Genomic DNA, 16,478 nt, shown 5'->3' with positions numbered 1-16,478 from the left:
GCTAAGGAGGTAGCAAGGAAGGTCACACAGTACTGTGCTGCACTGGTCCAGCCCTCAAAACAAGTCAGTTACATCATCTCTTTTTTGCATTAATTCTCTTATTTGTAAAATGGGATAGTGTTACCCACTTCACAAAGTTCTTGAGTAGATTAGGTATGAAGGTACCTGACATATAGAGAGCATTATCCAAAAGTTGTTAAATTTGCATTTCTGAACTTCATAATAATTTCCATTTCTTTACTGTTGGATACCTGAGATCTGAGTCAACATTTCCAATAGTTGCATATATATATATATATATATATATATATATATATATATATACTCTTATGTTGCTGAAATAACAGTGAATGTTTCCAACTTCCCACTGGACTTGTTAAACCTCCCCATTTCTCTACTTGGGGTAGATGCATCTCTGATCCCCCACTTCCAGCTTCTAAATTAATCCAGTTTCTTGCTGGTTTATTTTTGCTATATGCTTGAGGATATTCTTTAATTCCTGATTGCAAGGCCACCATCTAAATTAGAGTCTTCATCTCCTGTCTCCTGCTTGCTTTCTTCTGAGGAGAAATCTCTCCCTGCCCTAGCCTTTCTCTTCTAAACCAGTTAGAATCCTGCCATTTTTAAATCTGCTTCTTATTTCTCTCCTCTATTCAGAAACTTTGAGAGATGCCACTTTGTTGCCTATGTGATATTCTTAAAATCCATTAGTATATTGTTTAAAGTTCCCCAAAGAAACTTAGTCCACTTTTCAAATTTCATCCCGTCATTTCTCTTTCTGTTTCTTGTTCCTTGACCCTTTGCTATACTTCAAAATTGCCTCTACAGAATCATATGTATTTTTATTTGCCTAAAAATCCTCTATTCTCCCTTGTTCCAGTCCTTTTCAATGTCAGAGACCCTGCATAATACTCTATTTCATAAGAATTCTGATTTTTATTCTCATTTCTGTTTTTAATATTATATTAAACTTCATTTTATTTATGTGCCAATACTTGCCTTTACTATTCTTTTATAAACCTGAATGCCTTTTCCATAGTAGCAACTTACTGTATATTTTATTTATTTTAGTTTTTAGAAGGTAGAAAACAATGGTTTAGTTATTTTTTTCAAGACAATATTATTGGAAAACAAGAGGTGAGGTTTTAGAAGAAGGGAAAAAAGACAACCAAACACCACTGATGAAACCTGATGAAACCCTCATTAAAAAAACCTCATAATTTGGGGACAATTAGAAATTTGAACATGGGATATTAAAAATATTGGAGAATTACTGTTATTTTTCTTTAACATAATGATGATATTGTAGTCCTGATTTTATGGCAATTCTTGCAGAACTATTTAGGATTAAAATGTCCTATATGCAGCTTACCTTTAAGTGAATCAGCAACAAACAAGCAATAAACAACACACACACACACACACAGAGCAAGTATGCACATAACACAAAAGGTAACATATTCAAAATGATAGAATTCAGGTGGTATGAGCCAGATGTGGTGGTACACACCTATAAACCCAGTACTTAGGAGGCTGAGACAGGAAGATCACAGGTTCAAGGATAGTCTCAGAAACATAGCAAGATTCTCAACAACCTAGCAAGACCCTGTTTCAAATTAAAAATAGGGCTGGGGATGAAGCTCGAAGGTTGAATGCCCCTCGTTTCAATCCCCAGTACAAAAATAAAGAATAAAAATATAAATAAATCGATTAAATTAAAGAATAGAGGTGTTGTGATTAGATGCTTGTATCATTGTGATCTTTTCAGCTCTGCTCTTTGCAAATTATCAAAACCAAAAGTCAGGGAGAGGGAGAGACCCAGTAGAGCAAGAAAGTAAAAATACAGGAGGGAATATTTGGTACACGATCCCAAAGAAGATGGGCTTAATGAATCAGTAATTCAAATAGAGTATTATATATTTCAAATTGTCACTGGTTTCAGAGATTTTGTTCTATCTTGTGCTTTTTCTAAGAATGCCGAGGAGGCCCCCTTTGCTTAGAAGAATGAGCTAAAATGTGCTTATAGGCAGAGCATTGAACTGGCGGATCTCACTTCATCCACTTTGAGAGAAACTAGGTCCGGTTTCCCTGAGAACTTGTGGCTTATCAAATTATAATATGTAAATTCCTATTTAGCCTCATAAAGCACTAGATCTATAAGAAGAGTTGTGCCGAGAGCTAAAATCTAGCTCACTTGGATGAGAATTGAATGCAATCTGCAGGTGTTTCTAACTTTGCTGAAACTTTTCTCACCTGCTCCCTGAAAACGTGCCTGTTTTCCTATTCATTAAACATAGCACTGGGTGGCATTTCATTTGCCTCTGATGGCCGTACTTCGTGTTGATTCTACATCAATGGCGTACTTCTGTTTTTCTGCAGTACTTTGGGAGTCTACTTGTCATTTTCTGCGTAGAACTGGCTTGTGGTGTCTGGACATACGAGCAGGAACTTATGGTGAGTTCGAAGTGGGATATAATCCCAGTCTAAAGTAATATCCAATTTTACTTTTTAAATTAGACACTTTCGGAGAATTTAGGCACATGGTTGTTCATTTGAATGTTCATGGTACATGATAACGATGGACAGTACCAAAACTTCTGAAATTTTTGTATTTTGTGTCTAAAGCATATTTTCAAACCATAACTTGTAATATTTGGTATGCTGTGGTATATCTGTAATCCCACAGTTCACTTAAGCGTAGATATCATCAAGTAAAGCTAGCAGATGTTGTAAATTAATTTTCCCAATTCTGAGTTAATAATAAGAAAAATTGGCCTGTGAAACACGACCTGTTTGGGAATGCTTGAACATCTCCTTCAAGCCTCCTTCCATGCTGATCACAGCAGAAACCAGTGACGAGGAAGCCTGCATCTCCTGTTTGCAACAAGCTGAACCATATTCCACTCTAAGACGTGTGTTTGAAGAGTTGCTGTGTGTTTACTGCAGTCTAGAAACGCGCACACAGTTTGAGACGGGGCTACTTGAAGACAGTTTTTTAGCATTATGTCTCTTTTATTTCAGTCATTGAAACCACAGGAACAACCTTTATAGCTGTGTTAGAGTGAATGAGGTTAGGAGTTTCTCAGTCTTAAAATTTTACCAGTCAAGCTTGATTTGCCCCTTGCGCTTCACCCTGGCTCATACTGGGTGTTACTTATTTAGTTTGCTCACTTCAGTGGTAACAATTAGTGCCTTTATCACCCTAGAGAGGGGGCGCCTGTGCACATCTGTGAATGCTGGCTGTTCTCCTGGAGGCAGGCCAGATTTCTCCACCTTCAGTATCGTAGAGTAATTCTGTGTTCAGTAAAATGGTGCTTTCAGATTGCAGTCTTTGGACACTGGCAGTAGGAGTTACCCAGGGTGATTCTTCATAATGTGCATGTTTGGGCTGCAGGCCAGGCGTGCTAAATCAGAATGAGGGGAGGAGGGCTGGTAGCAAAGGAAAGGGTAAGGCCTGGGCCTCTGCATTTCTGACATTTTCAAATTCAAGAGCTCTTAAGAAGAGAGGGTGATTATTTCGCATTTGCTTCAGAGAGTAGAGGGCATCAGGCAGTTGTGTATGGATGCAGTTTTAAAGGTGGTATGATGAATCTGCTACTCTTCTGTGGGACTGCTTTGGATATTAAGTGACTGCTATAGACTAGTGCAGACTGCAATTTACATGAAATTGATGCTATGGCCCTGCCACTCATAAAAGCCCTGTGAAGACATGCATGCTTCTGGTGTAGGTGTAATGGTGACCCTCAGGAAAAGGAGAGAATTTATGAAAAGTTGAAAAGTCAGGGCAGGTTCTGCTAGTTGGTGTAAAGTTAAACATTGATTGAAAACTGTCTCTCATTAAAATAGGAATTCTCTTGCTGTCTTTAAGAATAACATTTTCACTCCATGTCTAGAAACTGTATATTTAGGAAAGTGAAAAATAGTTGTGAGACTTGGTTTTTGTGTTTTAGTGGTAAAGAGATGGACTCTGTTAAGTTTTGGGGGAGATTGGGGCTTGTTTTAAAAAACGATACATTTATGTTCCTGGCAGTTAGGCCAATAGTTACTTTAGCTTTTGATTGTGTTCAGTTTAAGAGTCAAAAGATTTTTACAAAAGAATATACTTTCTATGAACTTTTGAAATGGATTGTGTAGTTAATATATCATACTGACCTGTCTCCTAAGTTATAGCGAGATTAAAATTAATTAATTTCAGGTGTTCAAAAGGGAGTACCACGATTCTGATATAGTTCTAAGAAGCATGAAGAAATGGAAAGGAATTGGGATTTACTTAGACACTGGGCCCTATGAAGGGACACTCTGCAAATGGCTTCTGAGGACCGGGGCACTGACTGAGTGCACACTGCTGTTCCCATTGCAGGCACACATCATTGTTTCGCTTGTGTAAATCTTCCCCATGGCATCACCAGGATAGACCAGGGCTTTTAAAAGTGAAATGTGCAAAGCAGTCTTAAGAAAAAAAAAACGTTCATTCCATTTTTCATTGCTTCTGCACTAATAACAGTGTGAATGAAAAGTGCCATTAAAGTTTATTATCTGCCAAGTTTTGCAGAACTCAGCCTTCACACAGACTGGGCTTTCTGTTTCTAACGGTTTCATGCAAGGAACCAATCAATGTGTGTGTTGCGTTATGGCCAGATCCCAGCATTTTTGTGCCAGAACCTCAATGGTCTTCTCTGTTTTCCTGCCGCAACATTTGGTCTCCGATTGATTGTGGTCGTAATGAAGAAACAACCTACATTTATTTTGGAAAGTAAAAACTTTTTTAGAAAATAGATTGCTGTATTAACTAAGTCAAGAGATTGAACATCAGTCTGTTTCCCTATTATTGTTATCTTTTTTCCATGTTCACCTCCTAGTCGTTATTCCTTTTTTAAGATAAAAATCTGTCAATAATATTGTTTCAGATTATATATTTCTTAAGAGTGTATTTTACTTTCATTTATTTTATGCCCCCAAAGGATATGAGCTAATACTATTTCATAGTGGGTAGCTTGAACTTGGGTTAGTTCCCTAAATTTTCTGAAGCCAAATGAACACAAAATATACTCAATCAGCCCATTATTTGGGGAACACCATGTGGGCTCAACTGTTCGGATATTTTCTTTTGCTATTTCCAACTAACAAAAAACTGAAAACTAAAACAAAAAGCTAACAAATAAAAATACTGAAGAATTTTAAAAGTACTTCTGTTGTTATTTCTTTTTTTCATACTGAGACTTGAACCCAGAGGCATTCTACCTCTGAGCTATACCTCTAGACCCTTTTTATTTATTTATTTTTTAATTTTGAAACGGGTTTATGCTAGATTGCTCGATAAGTTGCTGAAGCTGGTTTTGAACCTGTGATCCTTCTGTCTCAAGTATTGGGATTACGTATGACCACACCCAACTTTGTTATTACTATTTTTAATAGGATTTCAAAATTATCCTCATTTTGAGCTCTAGTAAGCCTTATTTAACTTACTCCTTTTCACCCCCTCCCTTTTTTTTCCGTTATTGCTCCTCCTGTCATTTTGTAAACGTCAGCTTGCTGACCAGAGCTTAATTTAGGCCACAAGCAAATATAAATCTAAAACAGTAATTGTCAGTCATAATACCTTTTGAGTGGATGTGTCAGTATCGATGTGATCGTATTTTAAACATGTCAGTGTACTAATGTCTGAGAGAGCATGTTTGCATGTTGGTGTTTTGTTTTTTTATCTCTAGGTTCCAGTACAGTGGTCAGATATGGTCACTTTGAAAGCAAGAATGACGAATTATGGCTTACCTAGATATCGGTGGCTTACTCATGCTTGGAATTTTTTTCAGAGAGAGGTAAGTGTTACTACAGTTTCTGGGGTAGACAATAGAATAAGTAACACTTTTAAAACAGTTGTTCAAAGCTTTGGTTTTGGTAGTTTTTCTATACTCAAAAAATTAAACCCAGGGGCCTTCTACCTTTGAACTATATTCCTAGACTTTTTTATTTTTTGTTTGGAAATAGGGTATTGCTGGACTGCTAAGAGTCTCGCTATGTTGCTGAGGCTGTCCTTAAACCTAGGATCCTCCTGCCTTAACCTCCCAAGGACTGGGATTTCAGGTAGATGTCACCATGCCCACCTTCATGTTTTTATTTAAATAGACATTTTTTCTAATGATGTTAGGAGCTTTCTATCTCAAATGAGTGTTCTCATTTGAGAATTTTTAGTTCCTACAGATGCTGCTGCATGAGCTCTGTAATCAGGAAGACCCTAGGTCAAATTCTAGCCAAGTGCTTACTACTGAGTGAGCTTTTATAATTTCCTTAACCTCATTAAACCTTGATTGCCTCCATTGTAAAACAGGGATAATAAAAGTACCTACCTCCTGGGAGTGTTGAGAAGAGTGATGAAAGCACAAATTTTATGTTATTTAGCTTATGACAATTAACAATAACATTGCAAAGAAGAGGGGCGTGGGCTTTTTTTTTTTTTAACCTAACTGTGACACAGCACTGAGCCTAACCATCTCAAACAGGGACTTTATTGAGATGTTGAAAACCTGGTGACTTGAAATTAACCATTGGTATTGCTTTATACCTAACTCTTCTCCCAAGCAATCTCCTCAGGTACCTCCATTTCCATTCGTTCGTTTTAGTGCTGGGCCACGAGGCATTTGAGGATGAGTGTCTTACCGGATAGCGAGCTCCCTGCTCAGTTACTCTCTCTTGAATGTGGGCAGAGGTTCAAGTCCAGGACAATCTCCAAATCTGGCTCTTTGTGTTACAATTGTTGAGATGGTAAAATTATCATTGTAACACAGATTTCCTGTTTATTTAAATGCTTCCTGACTTTGTTTGTTTACTGTACAGTTGTACTATAAAAACAACACAAAGGGAAAATAAGAAGCATTAGGGAAGTTAAGGTAAGCTATCTTTAGCTACTGTTCTGGGGAGGAGTCCTCAGAACTCTTTATTTTTTGAGATTTATGATGGAGTCTTACCATCTTATAATCCAGGTTATAAAACAAAGTGAGATTCTGCTTTTGGGTTTTGTTTTCTGATGAGGGCCCCACATAGCTGGACAATGTTCATGCACTGTATGTCATTTTTAGACCTGTGACATGGCGAGTTTCCTCATTCGTGTCAGAAGGCTCTTTCACATAAAAAAGTGATGGAGACCTCTGAGTACCCTGGAGGGATTCGTCAAAGCTCTTATGTTTGCGTGCTAGGACCGACATATGGAAGAACCACAGACTGGGTGGCTTAGGCAAATTGACTTTCTCATGTTTCTGGAGGCCAAAAGTCCAAGATGGAGGTTGTGATTGGTATCTTCTAGCACCTCTCTCCTTGGCTTATAGGTGGTGGTCCTCTCTTTGTATCTTCACATTGTTTTCTACTTCTCTGTGTCTGTGTTTAAATTTTCTCTTCTTATAAGGACATGAGTCATAGTAGATTAAGAGGGACACTAATGGCCTTATTTTAACTTAGTAACTTCTATAAAGACTTTATCTCTGAGTATAGTCACATTGTGATGTAATAGAGACTAGAATATGAGTGAGCAGGAGAGCACACAATTCCCCTATGCCACTACTGTTCCAAAATAAATCACAGAGCAGAAAGCCACCTCATCAGGTTCCAAATTCCCAGGTTTCTCATTCAGTTCTGTTCTGTGCATGTGCCTCAATGAGATGGACTCTTCTTAAGCCCTAGTGACATTTCATCAATACCTGTAAAAAAAAACTAATTAAAATATTACTTATTTACTTCCCATAGTGGTTGGCACACAGACCTAGGAATAAATAAACCCAGACACATAATGGCCTTTGACCCTAGGAAATTACTTGACCCATCAAGGGCCTTGGCTTATTCATATAAAATGACGATTGTATGGTATTTGCTAGAACTTAACAGTGCGGGCAAGAGTAGATCTCTCTTGTCTGGTGTGATGTCTTATGCCTGTAATCCCGATATTTGGGAGACAGTTTCAAGGATAATCTCAGCAACATAGTAAGATGTGCTCAGCAACAGAGCATGACCGTGTTTCAAAACGAAAAAATGAAAAGGGCTGAGGATTTAGCTTGGAGGTAGAATGTCCTTGAGTAGTTCAATCCCTAGTAAAACACACACACATACACACACACACATACACACACACACACACGCACGCACACGCACGCACACATATGCACACACATACGGACTTATCTTACAAGGCAATGTTAAGGTAGACAGAAAAACAGGAAACAGGAAAACGACAGAAAGACATAGACCATGGTAATAATGTGTCTGTGTAATGTTTAGTTTACTGAAAGGCATTTTCAGGAAAAGTTTCCATGCAGATTCATCTTCTGTAGATGAAGAAAGACAACTATACGAGTGAAAAATATCTCAGTGATTTTTGAAAAATAAAAAAACAATGTTTGGCACCAAATATGATATGTTTAATTTATGTGGAAAAGTCATGTCTCTGAAGAACCTCATTTCCTGACAAAGCCAGAAAATTCATTTGTGGATGAAGTTAGAGTGCTCCTAGAACTGGCCTTTGGCCATCAACACAAAAAGGACTCCCACCGTTAGGAAATGAGCTAACTCTGCCTGAAAGGATTTTAAAAAGACTAACTTGAAAATGCAGTGGTTTCTGATTCTCAGAAAGTGAAGCATTTTTTTACTTTGTATGTCTTCTTAAGGATACTCAATGAATAATGCAAAATATGTGATGTCGAATTATGCTTGACTTCGTCTGCAGTGTTTATGTATACTCATGGTTTTAGAATTTGATTTAGTTTGTGGTGTTTATGGTATATTCATGTTTCAAAAAGTAACATACTAAACACATTTCAAAAGCTTCTCAAAATTTTAGTGTTTTTCATACCTTTCAGTGATCATCATTTTTATACTCTTAAGATGCTATTTTGTTCTTTTGAAACATAGATATTTAGGCAAATGAAAAACTATGAAGTAAATTTCAGTATTGTCCTTATTTGAGAGAACAATTCTTAGAAGCTGATATTAAACTTTGAAATGGTGGCAGATTGTGATATTTTAGAATGCGGTGTTAATCTTAAACATAGATGGATCTCGTGGGCTAAGTAATTTGCATAACCAGTGGAGTTCTTGGTGACTGCCCATATTCCTTGCTTCTCTCGAATTCAAGAATTCTCTTTTATCCAAGGACAAAAATTACTCATCCTAGTTAATTGTTCTAAATCTAATCAGTGCATGCCGTTAGTGTTTTTAAACACTGATCAGAGAAAGTGTTCACTGATCTTTGGTGAAATAGACAAAAAACATAGTTTTGTTAAATATGATTTAAGAAAGACACTAGGGTTTTTCTTAAATCCATCTTTTTTTGAGCTAAAAGCACATTATTTTTTCTGAGATTATGATGATAGAATATGATAGCTTATGTCAAGAACTTCATTCTGCAGAATGAAAATTGGTTAACCAAACCTATATTTAGTTCTTGAAGTTTTTGAATTTTTTGCTGGTTAAGGAATTTGAGTCTGGTAATCTCTGTGGTATGACTCAGTTCAAATCTTTCTATAGAATTATGAAAACTTTTTGTATAATATTTAAATTTATTGAGCAATTAAACCAGTAATGAGGTGATATACAAATTAATTGATTAACTACTCTTTAGTGGCTGAAAGTTAATGGGAATATAAGATTTCAGCTATTGGGTTTGTTAGTATGTATGTTAAATCTGTTACTATTTGATCACTTATATGGTATCTTAGAGTTGGCAGCAAAACTCAAACCTGACTTGTTTCTCTGTGTTATGGGCATTATTTTTCAAAGTTGTTCATTATGGAGTGTTTAGCCACATATGCTGTTTCTCTATGACATTTTTTTTAATCTTTGGCATGGATTAGATGATAACAAAAGTGAGTTTAGGTTTGAATGCAGAAATTGATGCATTCAAGTTGATGCGATCTAATGCTTCCTCTTCTGTATGTTAAAAACTATACTTATTTTTGTAATTTCTAAACCTGACCAGTAATTCTCTTGCAGTTTAAATGCTGTGGGGTAGTGTATTTCACTGACTGGTTAGAAATGACAGAGATGGACTGGCCTCCAGATTCCTGCTGCGTTAGGGAATTCCCAGGATGTTCCAAACAAGCCCACCAGGAAGATCTCAGTGACCTTTATCAAGAGGTAAGGCCATATGTGGTAAACTTATCATGGACAGAACCTTTCTTAAAATAACTTTGAAGAATCAACATGAAGGTTTCCTTTTTCCTTTCTGGTAAAGTTTTCCTTTTCTGTACAAATCTAAAAGGCCTTATTTTTTTTCTCTGATCTGTAGAGAAAAGGATTAAACTAAAGATATAAAAACTAAAGATATATAAAATCTGAATACTAATCACGTTTTAACAAAGGAAAGTGGAAAGACCATGTTTTACAATTTAATTGGATTTTGAACTGTATTGTCTGGAGCTATGTTTTATTGCCAACTTGTAGGAATCCTTTGAAAACAAGCACATGCAAGCTGTGTAGCTAACTCAATATACAGAAAGCACAGAGTTTGGAGTTCCTAGGCAGAGTATGTATTTTAGGGCCTTCACATCCTTGGGGGGTGAGGGGGGAGAAATTCTCCAGAAAAAATATTATGTGCTACTTTTCTTCTCCCCCTGCTGGCTGATTCTGAGTAGTGCCAGTTTTCCTTTGCAGATGAAATTTTATCCTCTGGGATTAAAAGCAACCATCACATGCTAAGAAACTTGCATATTTGTGAATTTCAGGAAGAGTTATCAGAATCATCAGTTACTGCTTATTATCAGAAATTTCCCTATTCCTTCATTTCTAGTGGTCATTTTCACATTAAAGTGAAATCCTATTTTCAAATTAAAGTCTCAAATTTCATCAGCCAGTAAAGTAGCCAATAGCTGCATGTAGTTATTTCTATTAAATTGAATTAAATTAAAATCTCAGATCCTCAGATGCACTAACCACATGTCCAGTACAAAACAAACACTTGTCACTAGTGGCTCCTGTTCTGGACAATGCATCTATCTATTTCCATCATTATATAGTTTTATTGGGCAGTCTTAGTCCAAATTATAAACTCAAAAATGCAAATTAGATAGAAGGGAAGCTGCTTGGGCTGAGGGTCTAGGCTCAGTCTCCATTCTTGTACCTAAGTAGTAAAAACACTCTTGAAAAACTGACTTAACATAATGCAATATAATAACAACATGGTGATACAATATTATTATGTATGTTTAATAACATATGTACATTTTGGCATAAATGTATATATGATTTTTTGGTGGTACTGGGGTTCCTGGAAGCCCTTCTACCTCCGGGCTACACTCCCAGACCTATTTTTACATTTTAATTTGGAAACAGGGTCTCCTAAGCCAGCGCACGCGGCTGACTTCGAACCTGCGCGATCCTCCTGTCTCTGCCTCCCAAGCACGGGGATTACAAGCGTGCACCATCACGCCCGGCTTATATGATATATTTTTATAGAGAGAGTATGGCTATGAAGAATGATACTTTAAAATAAAAAATATGAGGACCTGCATTTTTATATATTTTAACATGATAACTTTAGGAAATTAAACATTTTTCCCAAGAAATACTGGCACTTAATCTAAATCTAAATAATATACATTATTTAGATTGCCTGCCAAAATCAGTCTATATATATATATATATATATATATATATATGTACAATTCATACTGTATATTAATGTGAATGCTGTGATTAATTAATTTAAAAAGTGCTTTATTACCTGCACACATGATTTTTTGTACTCATGTTTTAGATATGAGTAACTTTGGGCTGATAGATATGAGTAACTTTCAGTCATTAGATACTCGTGTTTTAGATAGGAGCAATTTTCAGCTGTTAGAAAAGTTCATCTCAGCTGGGTGTGGTGGCGCACGCTTGTAATCCCCATGCTTGGGAGGCGGAGACAGGAGGATCGCGCAGGTTCGAAGCCAGCCTTCCTGGTTTAAGAGACCCTGTTTCCAAATAAAAATATAAAATAGGTCTGGAAGTACAGCCTGGAGGTAGAAGAGTTTCCAGGTACCCTAGTACCACCACAAAAATAAAAAGAAAAAAAGAAAAATTCATCTCAGAAGACACGAATATACCACATTTAAAAACATTCACAATAGCCAGGCGCGGTGCCATACATTGTAATCCCAGCATTTAGGAGGCTGAGACTAATGGATCATGGTTCGCGGACAGCCTCAACTACTTAGTGAGGCCCTCCGCAACTTAGTGAGACTCTGTTTCAAAATAAAGAATAAAAAATAGGGCAAAGGGTATAACTTGGAGGTAGAATGCCCCTGGGTTCCATCCCCAGACCCACAAACCAAACCAAAGCAAACAAAAAAAATGTTCAAATTAAGTCAGGTGCAGAGGTGGCAGGCCTTGTAATCCCAGGACATGGGAGGCTTAGACAAGAGGATTGCAGGTTTGAGGTCCTCATCAACTTAGCAAGACCTTGTTTCAAAATTTTAAAAAAATGCATATATATTACTGGGGTGTATAGCTCAGAGGTAGAATCAACACCTGATGCTGATGAATGAATGAATGAATGAACGAACAAACAAATAAATGAATAAATGTCTAAAATAAAGTGCTCTAGGCTTTTGAAGATGTGTGCTTCAGCCAGTGTTGTATTAGTTTGCTAGGGCCACTGGAACAGAAATGCATTGTCCTTTGGTTCTGGAGGTTAGGCAGTCCAGGTCAGTGTGTCACCAGGCTCAGGTCCTTTGGTGTGCTGGAAGAAGAATCTGCTGTGTGCCTCTCCCCTGGCTTCTGGTACCTTGCTGGCAACTTTCACACTCTTTGTCCTCTAAACACTCCTCTGATCTCTACTTTCATCATCATGTAATATTTTTCTTGTGTGCGTGTATCTCTAAATTTCCCCTTTTGATAAAGGCCAGTCACTTGGGAGCACATTTTTCTCCAGGATGATTTTTTTTTTTTTTACTTCATCACATCTGCAACAACCCTATTCCCAAATAACATCACATTGTGAGGTTCAGAGGTTAGGACTCTAAAATAGGGATTGTGGAAGCTGGGCATCGTGGCGCACACTTGTAATCCCAGCATTTGGGAGGCTGAGACAGGAGGATCGTGGTTTGGAGACAGCCTCAGCTACTTAGTGAGGACCTTTGCAACTCAGTGAGACCCTGTTTCAAAATAAAGAATACAAAATAGGGCTGGGGGTGTAGCTCAGAGGTAGAATTCCCCTGGGTTCAATCCTCAGTACTGAAAAATAAACAAATAAATAAACAAACAAACATAGGAACTGTAGGAGGACACAGTCTAACACATGACAAGAATTATAGAAGCAACCGAATGCTCAATTTGTTTATTTTTAAAGATAATCTAAGTACTATTGTCAGTCCTCACATTACAGAGAAGTACTGTATTTGGATGTTATCATTTTGAGTGAATTATGTTTAGTAACATTTGGCTTCCATGGAAAGGAAGACACAGTTACATAGTTGACTGAACAAACCATTGTTGGGCCAGTGTTTCTAGATCCCTCTGATGATGTCCCATCTTTTGCTGTAGGTAAAAGCTGAGTACCACATTGGTCAGTGTATGTAGTAGAATAGTCAATCAACAGATATCATAAGGTCGTGTTTGTTCCATAAAACAGGTAATACTGCTTAGTATTTCTGGAACAGGATTAAATTAAAATATATGGCTATTCATATACATTATAATTTTGTTTGGCATTAAAATAATAGGTAGTTATAGTTGAGATATATATAGATATGTGAATTGAAAACTATCTACTTTCTTACATTGAATTTAATCCTTTTTTTAAAATTGTTTGGGTTTTTAGAAGTAGCAGATCAATGTTGAAAATTAGTAGGTCATAACACCGTAGTATAATTTCTGCTTTAGTCTTTAATACTGATAATGTGATTATGACCATCACTGAGTTCATGAGGATGGTAAGATGTGGACAGATCTTCCTATAGAATCTGAGTATGAAGAAATTCACTTTTACTTTATATAGCTGAAAAGTATTCAGTTGACATTTAACATAAATTTCTTATAAAAATCACAATCCAGTTTTCCTGATTTGACTTCAGTTATTTTTACTAACAGTACTTTATACTGGAGTAGTTTGCTTTCAGGATCTCCACAATTGAAAGGTTAAAATAAGTCACACTCTTGTATAAATTGGTAGCCCAGATTGTTTTGAATACTTTAATATTTTTATTAATAGCTAGTTGTTTTTGTCAGTCATGAGATGGAAATGAACTTCTGGCTGAGTAAGAGTTTCAATATAGCAGAGTATTCTTTTGCCTTTTACAACAGATAACGTACATTGATATTGGTAATGATATAGTGCATAATTATTTGCATAATTGACTCTCAAAAGTGGATCATTTAGTAGCTTTATGGCACAAGTACAATTACATTCATAATTAAAAATAAGACTTAATTTCACTTTGCCCTAGAGAACATATGTTTTCTAATTTTAGTGTGTCCAGAGATCATCCAGTAGAAAGAGTAAGATCTAAAGGGAGAAACAAATGAATAATAGCTGGAGATATTTGGGATGTTTATTCTGCAGTTGAGAACACTAAGGGGAGATATTTTAGATGTCTTCACATATTTCAAAGTTCATAATTCAGAACAGGAACTAGGCTTATGTGTTGTTTCTCCAAGGGCCAGAAGTTACAGGAAGGAAATTTTGAATCAATAGAAGGAAGACCTTGGTCATCAAAATCTGTCCAATTGCAAGACAGGTTATCTTGTAAAATGGTGAGTGTCTCATCACTAAAAATATTAATGTCAAGGTCAGATAACCAGGTCATTGGTGGTGTAGAATGGATTTTTAAATTAAGAATGAATCTGTACTGGATGAACTGCAAGGTCCCTTTTATCTTTCATATTCTGTAAGCTCAAAGATAAGAACAGGCTTACTTTCTACAATCTTTCTTCAGTAGTTTGAAATCAAGGAAATAAATCATCCTCAACCATCTGGTGGCTTGCCTGGTCCCTGACCCAATAATATTATATGACACATTCTGAAACCTGTGAAAAATGATAGAGAAGAAATACAGCAACAATTGCACATTTTAGAAACATTCCCATCATAGGTACTGTTAGGGTTGGCACAGAACTCCTCACTCTTCAAATATCCATAATAAGCTATACACTTGTATAAAACTATAGGCTTGAAAATCACGGGCAAAACTATTTGCTGACCCACAGCAGTTTGGTCCCGTACATTCGTTCATCCAAAAGGGCTTGCGATTACCTCCTCAGTTTCACGTGCTGCTCCAAATCCTGGCGAGACAGTGGAGAATATTGCAGACAAAAATCTCTCTTATAATTTATATCCTAGTTAGTGATATGAAAATTTTACCAGGGAGAAAAACAGTAATAGAAAGTAATTATAGGTGATAGTAAGCCCTATAAAGCCTCTCAGCACGGCAGTGGATGGAGCTTTGTTGGCAAAAGAGCTATGTGAGACAGACAGGAATAGATGTCTCAGAAGATAATATTTGAATGGAGACCAATAAATGAAAAGAAATGACCCATATAAAGGTCTATGGAAGAGTACTTTTGGCCTAGGGAACTGCAGATCCAAAGGCTCACCTCAGGTGGCCTGGACCCATCATTAATGACTTTCTACTACCCTCTTCTTGGAACTGTCTGTATAACTGTTCTCTCTAAAAGCTAGTTATCAGACATAGTCTCAGCCAAACATGAGACTTAAGAGTTGAAGCTGGTAAAACACAAGCCTCGGGGATATATCTCCCTCCTTTTACCCACTTAGTTTTCCTCCATACCCACTGCTAATGTGTTATGTCCAGACTTTATCTGGAGAAGAAAAGCAGAGGCAAAGGAAGAAAAATATTAGGCAGGTAGAAAATAAGTGTTCGCTCAACAGGGGGCTACCCATCTCTTGTCCACATACGTGAGCTCTTCTTGGATGGACTTCAAGAGAAAAGTGATGCTGCCGATTTGTTTTCAGTATTTTATATGTGCTTTTGTCAAGGATTAGGAGCCATTGCTTTCATCAACTCTTCTTAGGAATAGTTGTGGTTTTCATCTCAGATGGAAAAGAAATATAAACAGCTCCTCAAAGGGACTGAAATGCCATTCTGCTCCTCTGTAACTTCAAGAAAAATAAGTAGAAGTAAACAGGCTCACCACAGCTGTACTTCAAGTGGACCCACTCAAAATATAAAGAAAAGGGGGAATAGAAAGTCAAGAAAAATGTATCTCCAGAGACACATTTCTTTGTTTTGAAGTTAGAAGAACGACTGTTGATGGAATGTATTGACTGCCTAGAATGGCTTGGCTCTGGAACGCCCCCTAAAGGTTCATATACTTAAAGGCTTGGCCCCCATCTAGATCATCCAGAGGTGGGACTTTTGGGAAATGATTGCATCATAAGGACTCTAACCTCATCAGTGGATTAACTCACTTGATGAATTAATAATTTGAATGGATTATTGGGACGTGGGACCTAGTTGGAGGAAGTGAGTCATGGGAGTGTGCCCTGGAAGGGTGTTTTG

General features: G+C 37.0%; 1 protein-coding gene across 3 annotated transcripts in view; it reads left to right on the top strand.

Moving 5' to 3' along the window:
• The window catches only part of TSPAN12 (tetraspanin 12), a gene marked incomplete at both ends in the record, with an annotated part of 74,235 nt that overhangs the window by 42,033 nt on the left and 15,724 nt on the right, over positions 1-16,478 (top strand). For 2 of the 3 annotated variants that reach the window (XM_080701899.1, XM_080701898.1), the window contains 3 exons: positions 2,380-2,454; positions 5,709-5,816; positions 9,973-10,116. In XM_080701899.1, the coding sequence (XP_080558025.1) occupies positions 2,380-2,454; positions 5,709-5,816; positions 9,973-10,116 (327 nt within the window). The remainder of the gene's footprint in view (positions 1-2,379; positions 2,455-5,708; positions 5,817-9,972; positions 10,117-16,478) is intronic. The other variant, XM_080701900.1, reaches the window with a different exon arrangement.

The sequence above is a fragment of the Muscardinus avellanarius genome (genome assembly GCF_963383645.1).
Source record: "Muscardinus avellanarius genome assembly, chromosome: 9".
Taxonomy (NCBI): Eukaryota; Metazoa; Chordata; class Mammalia; order Rodentia; family Gliridae; genus Muscardinus; species Muscardinus avellanarius.
The sequence above is the reverse complement of the archived record's forward strand: the minus strand, read 5'-3'. Positions and strand labels throughout refer to the sequence as shown.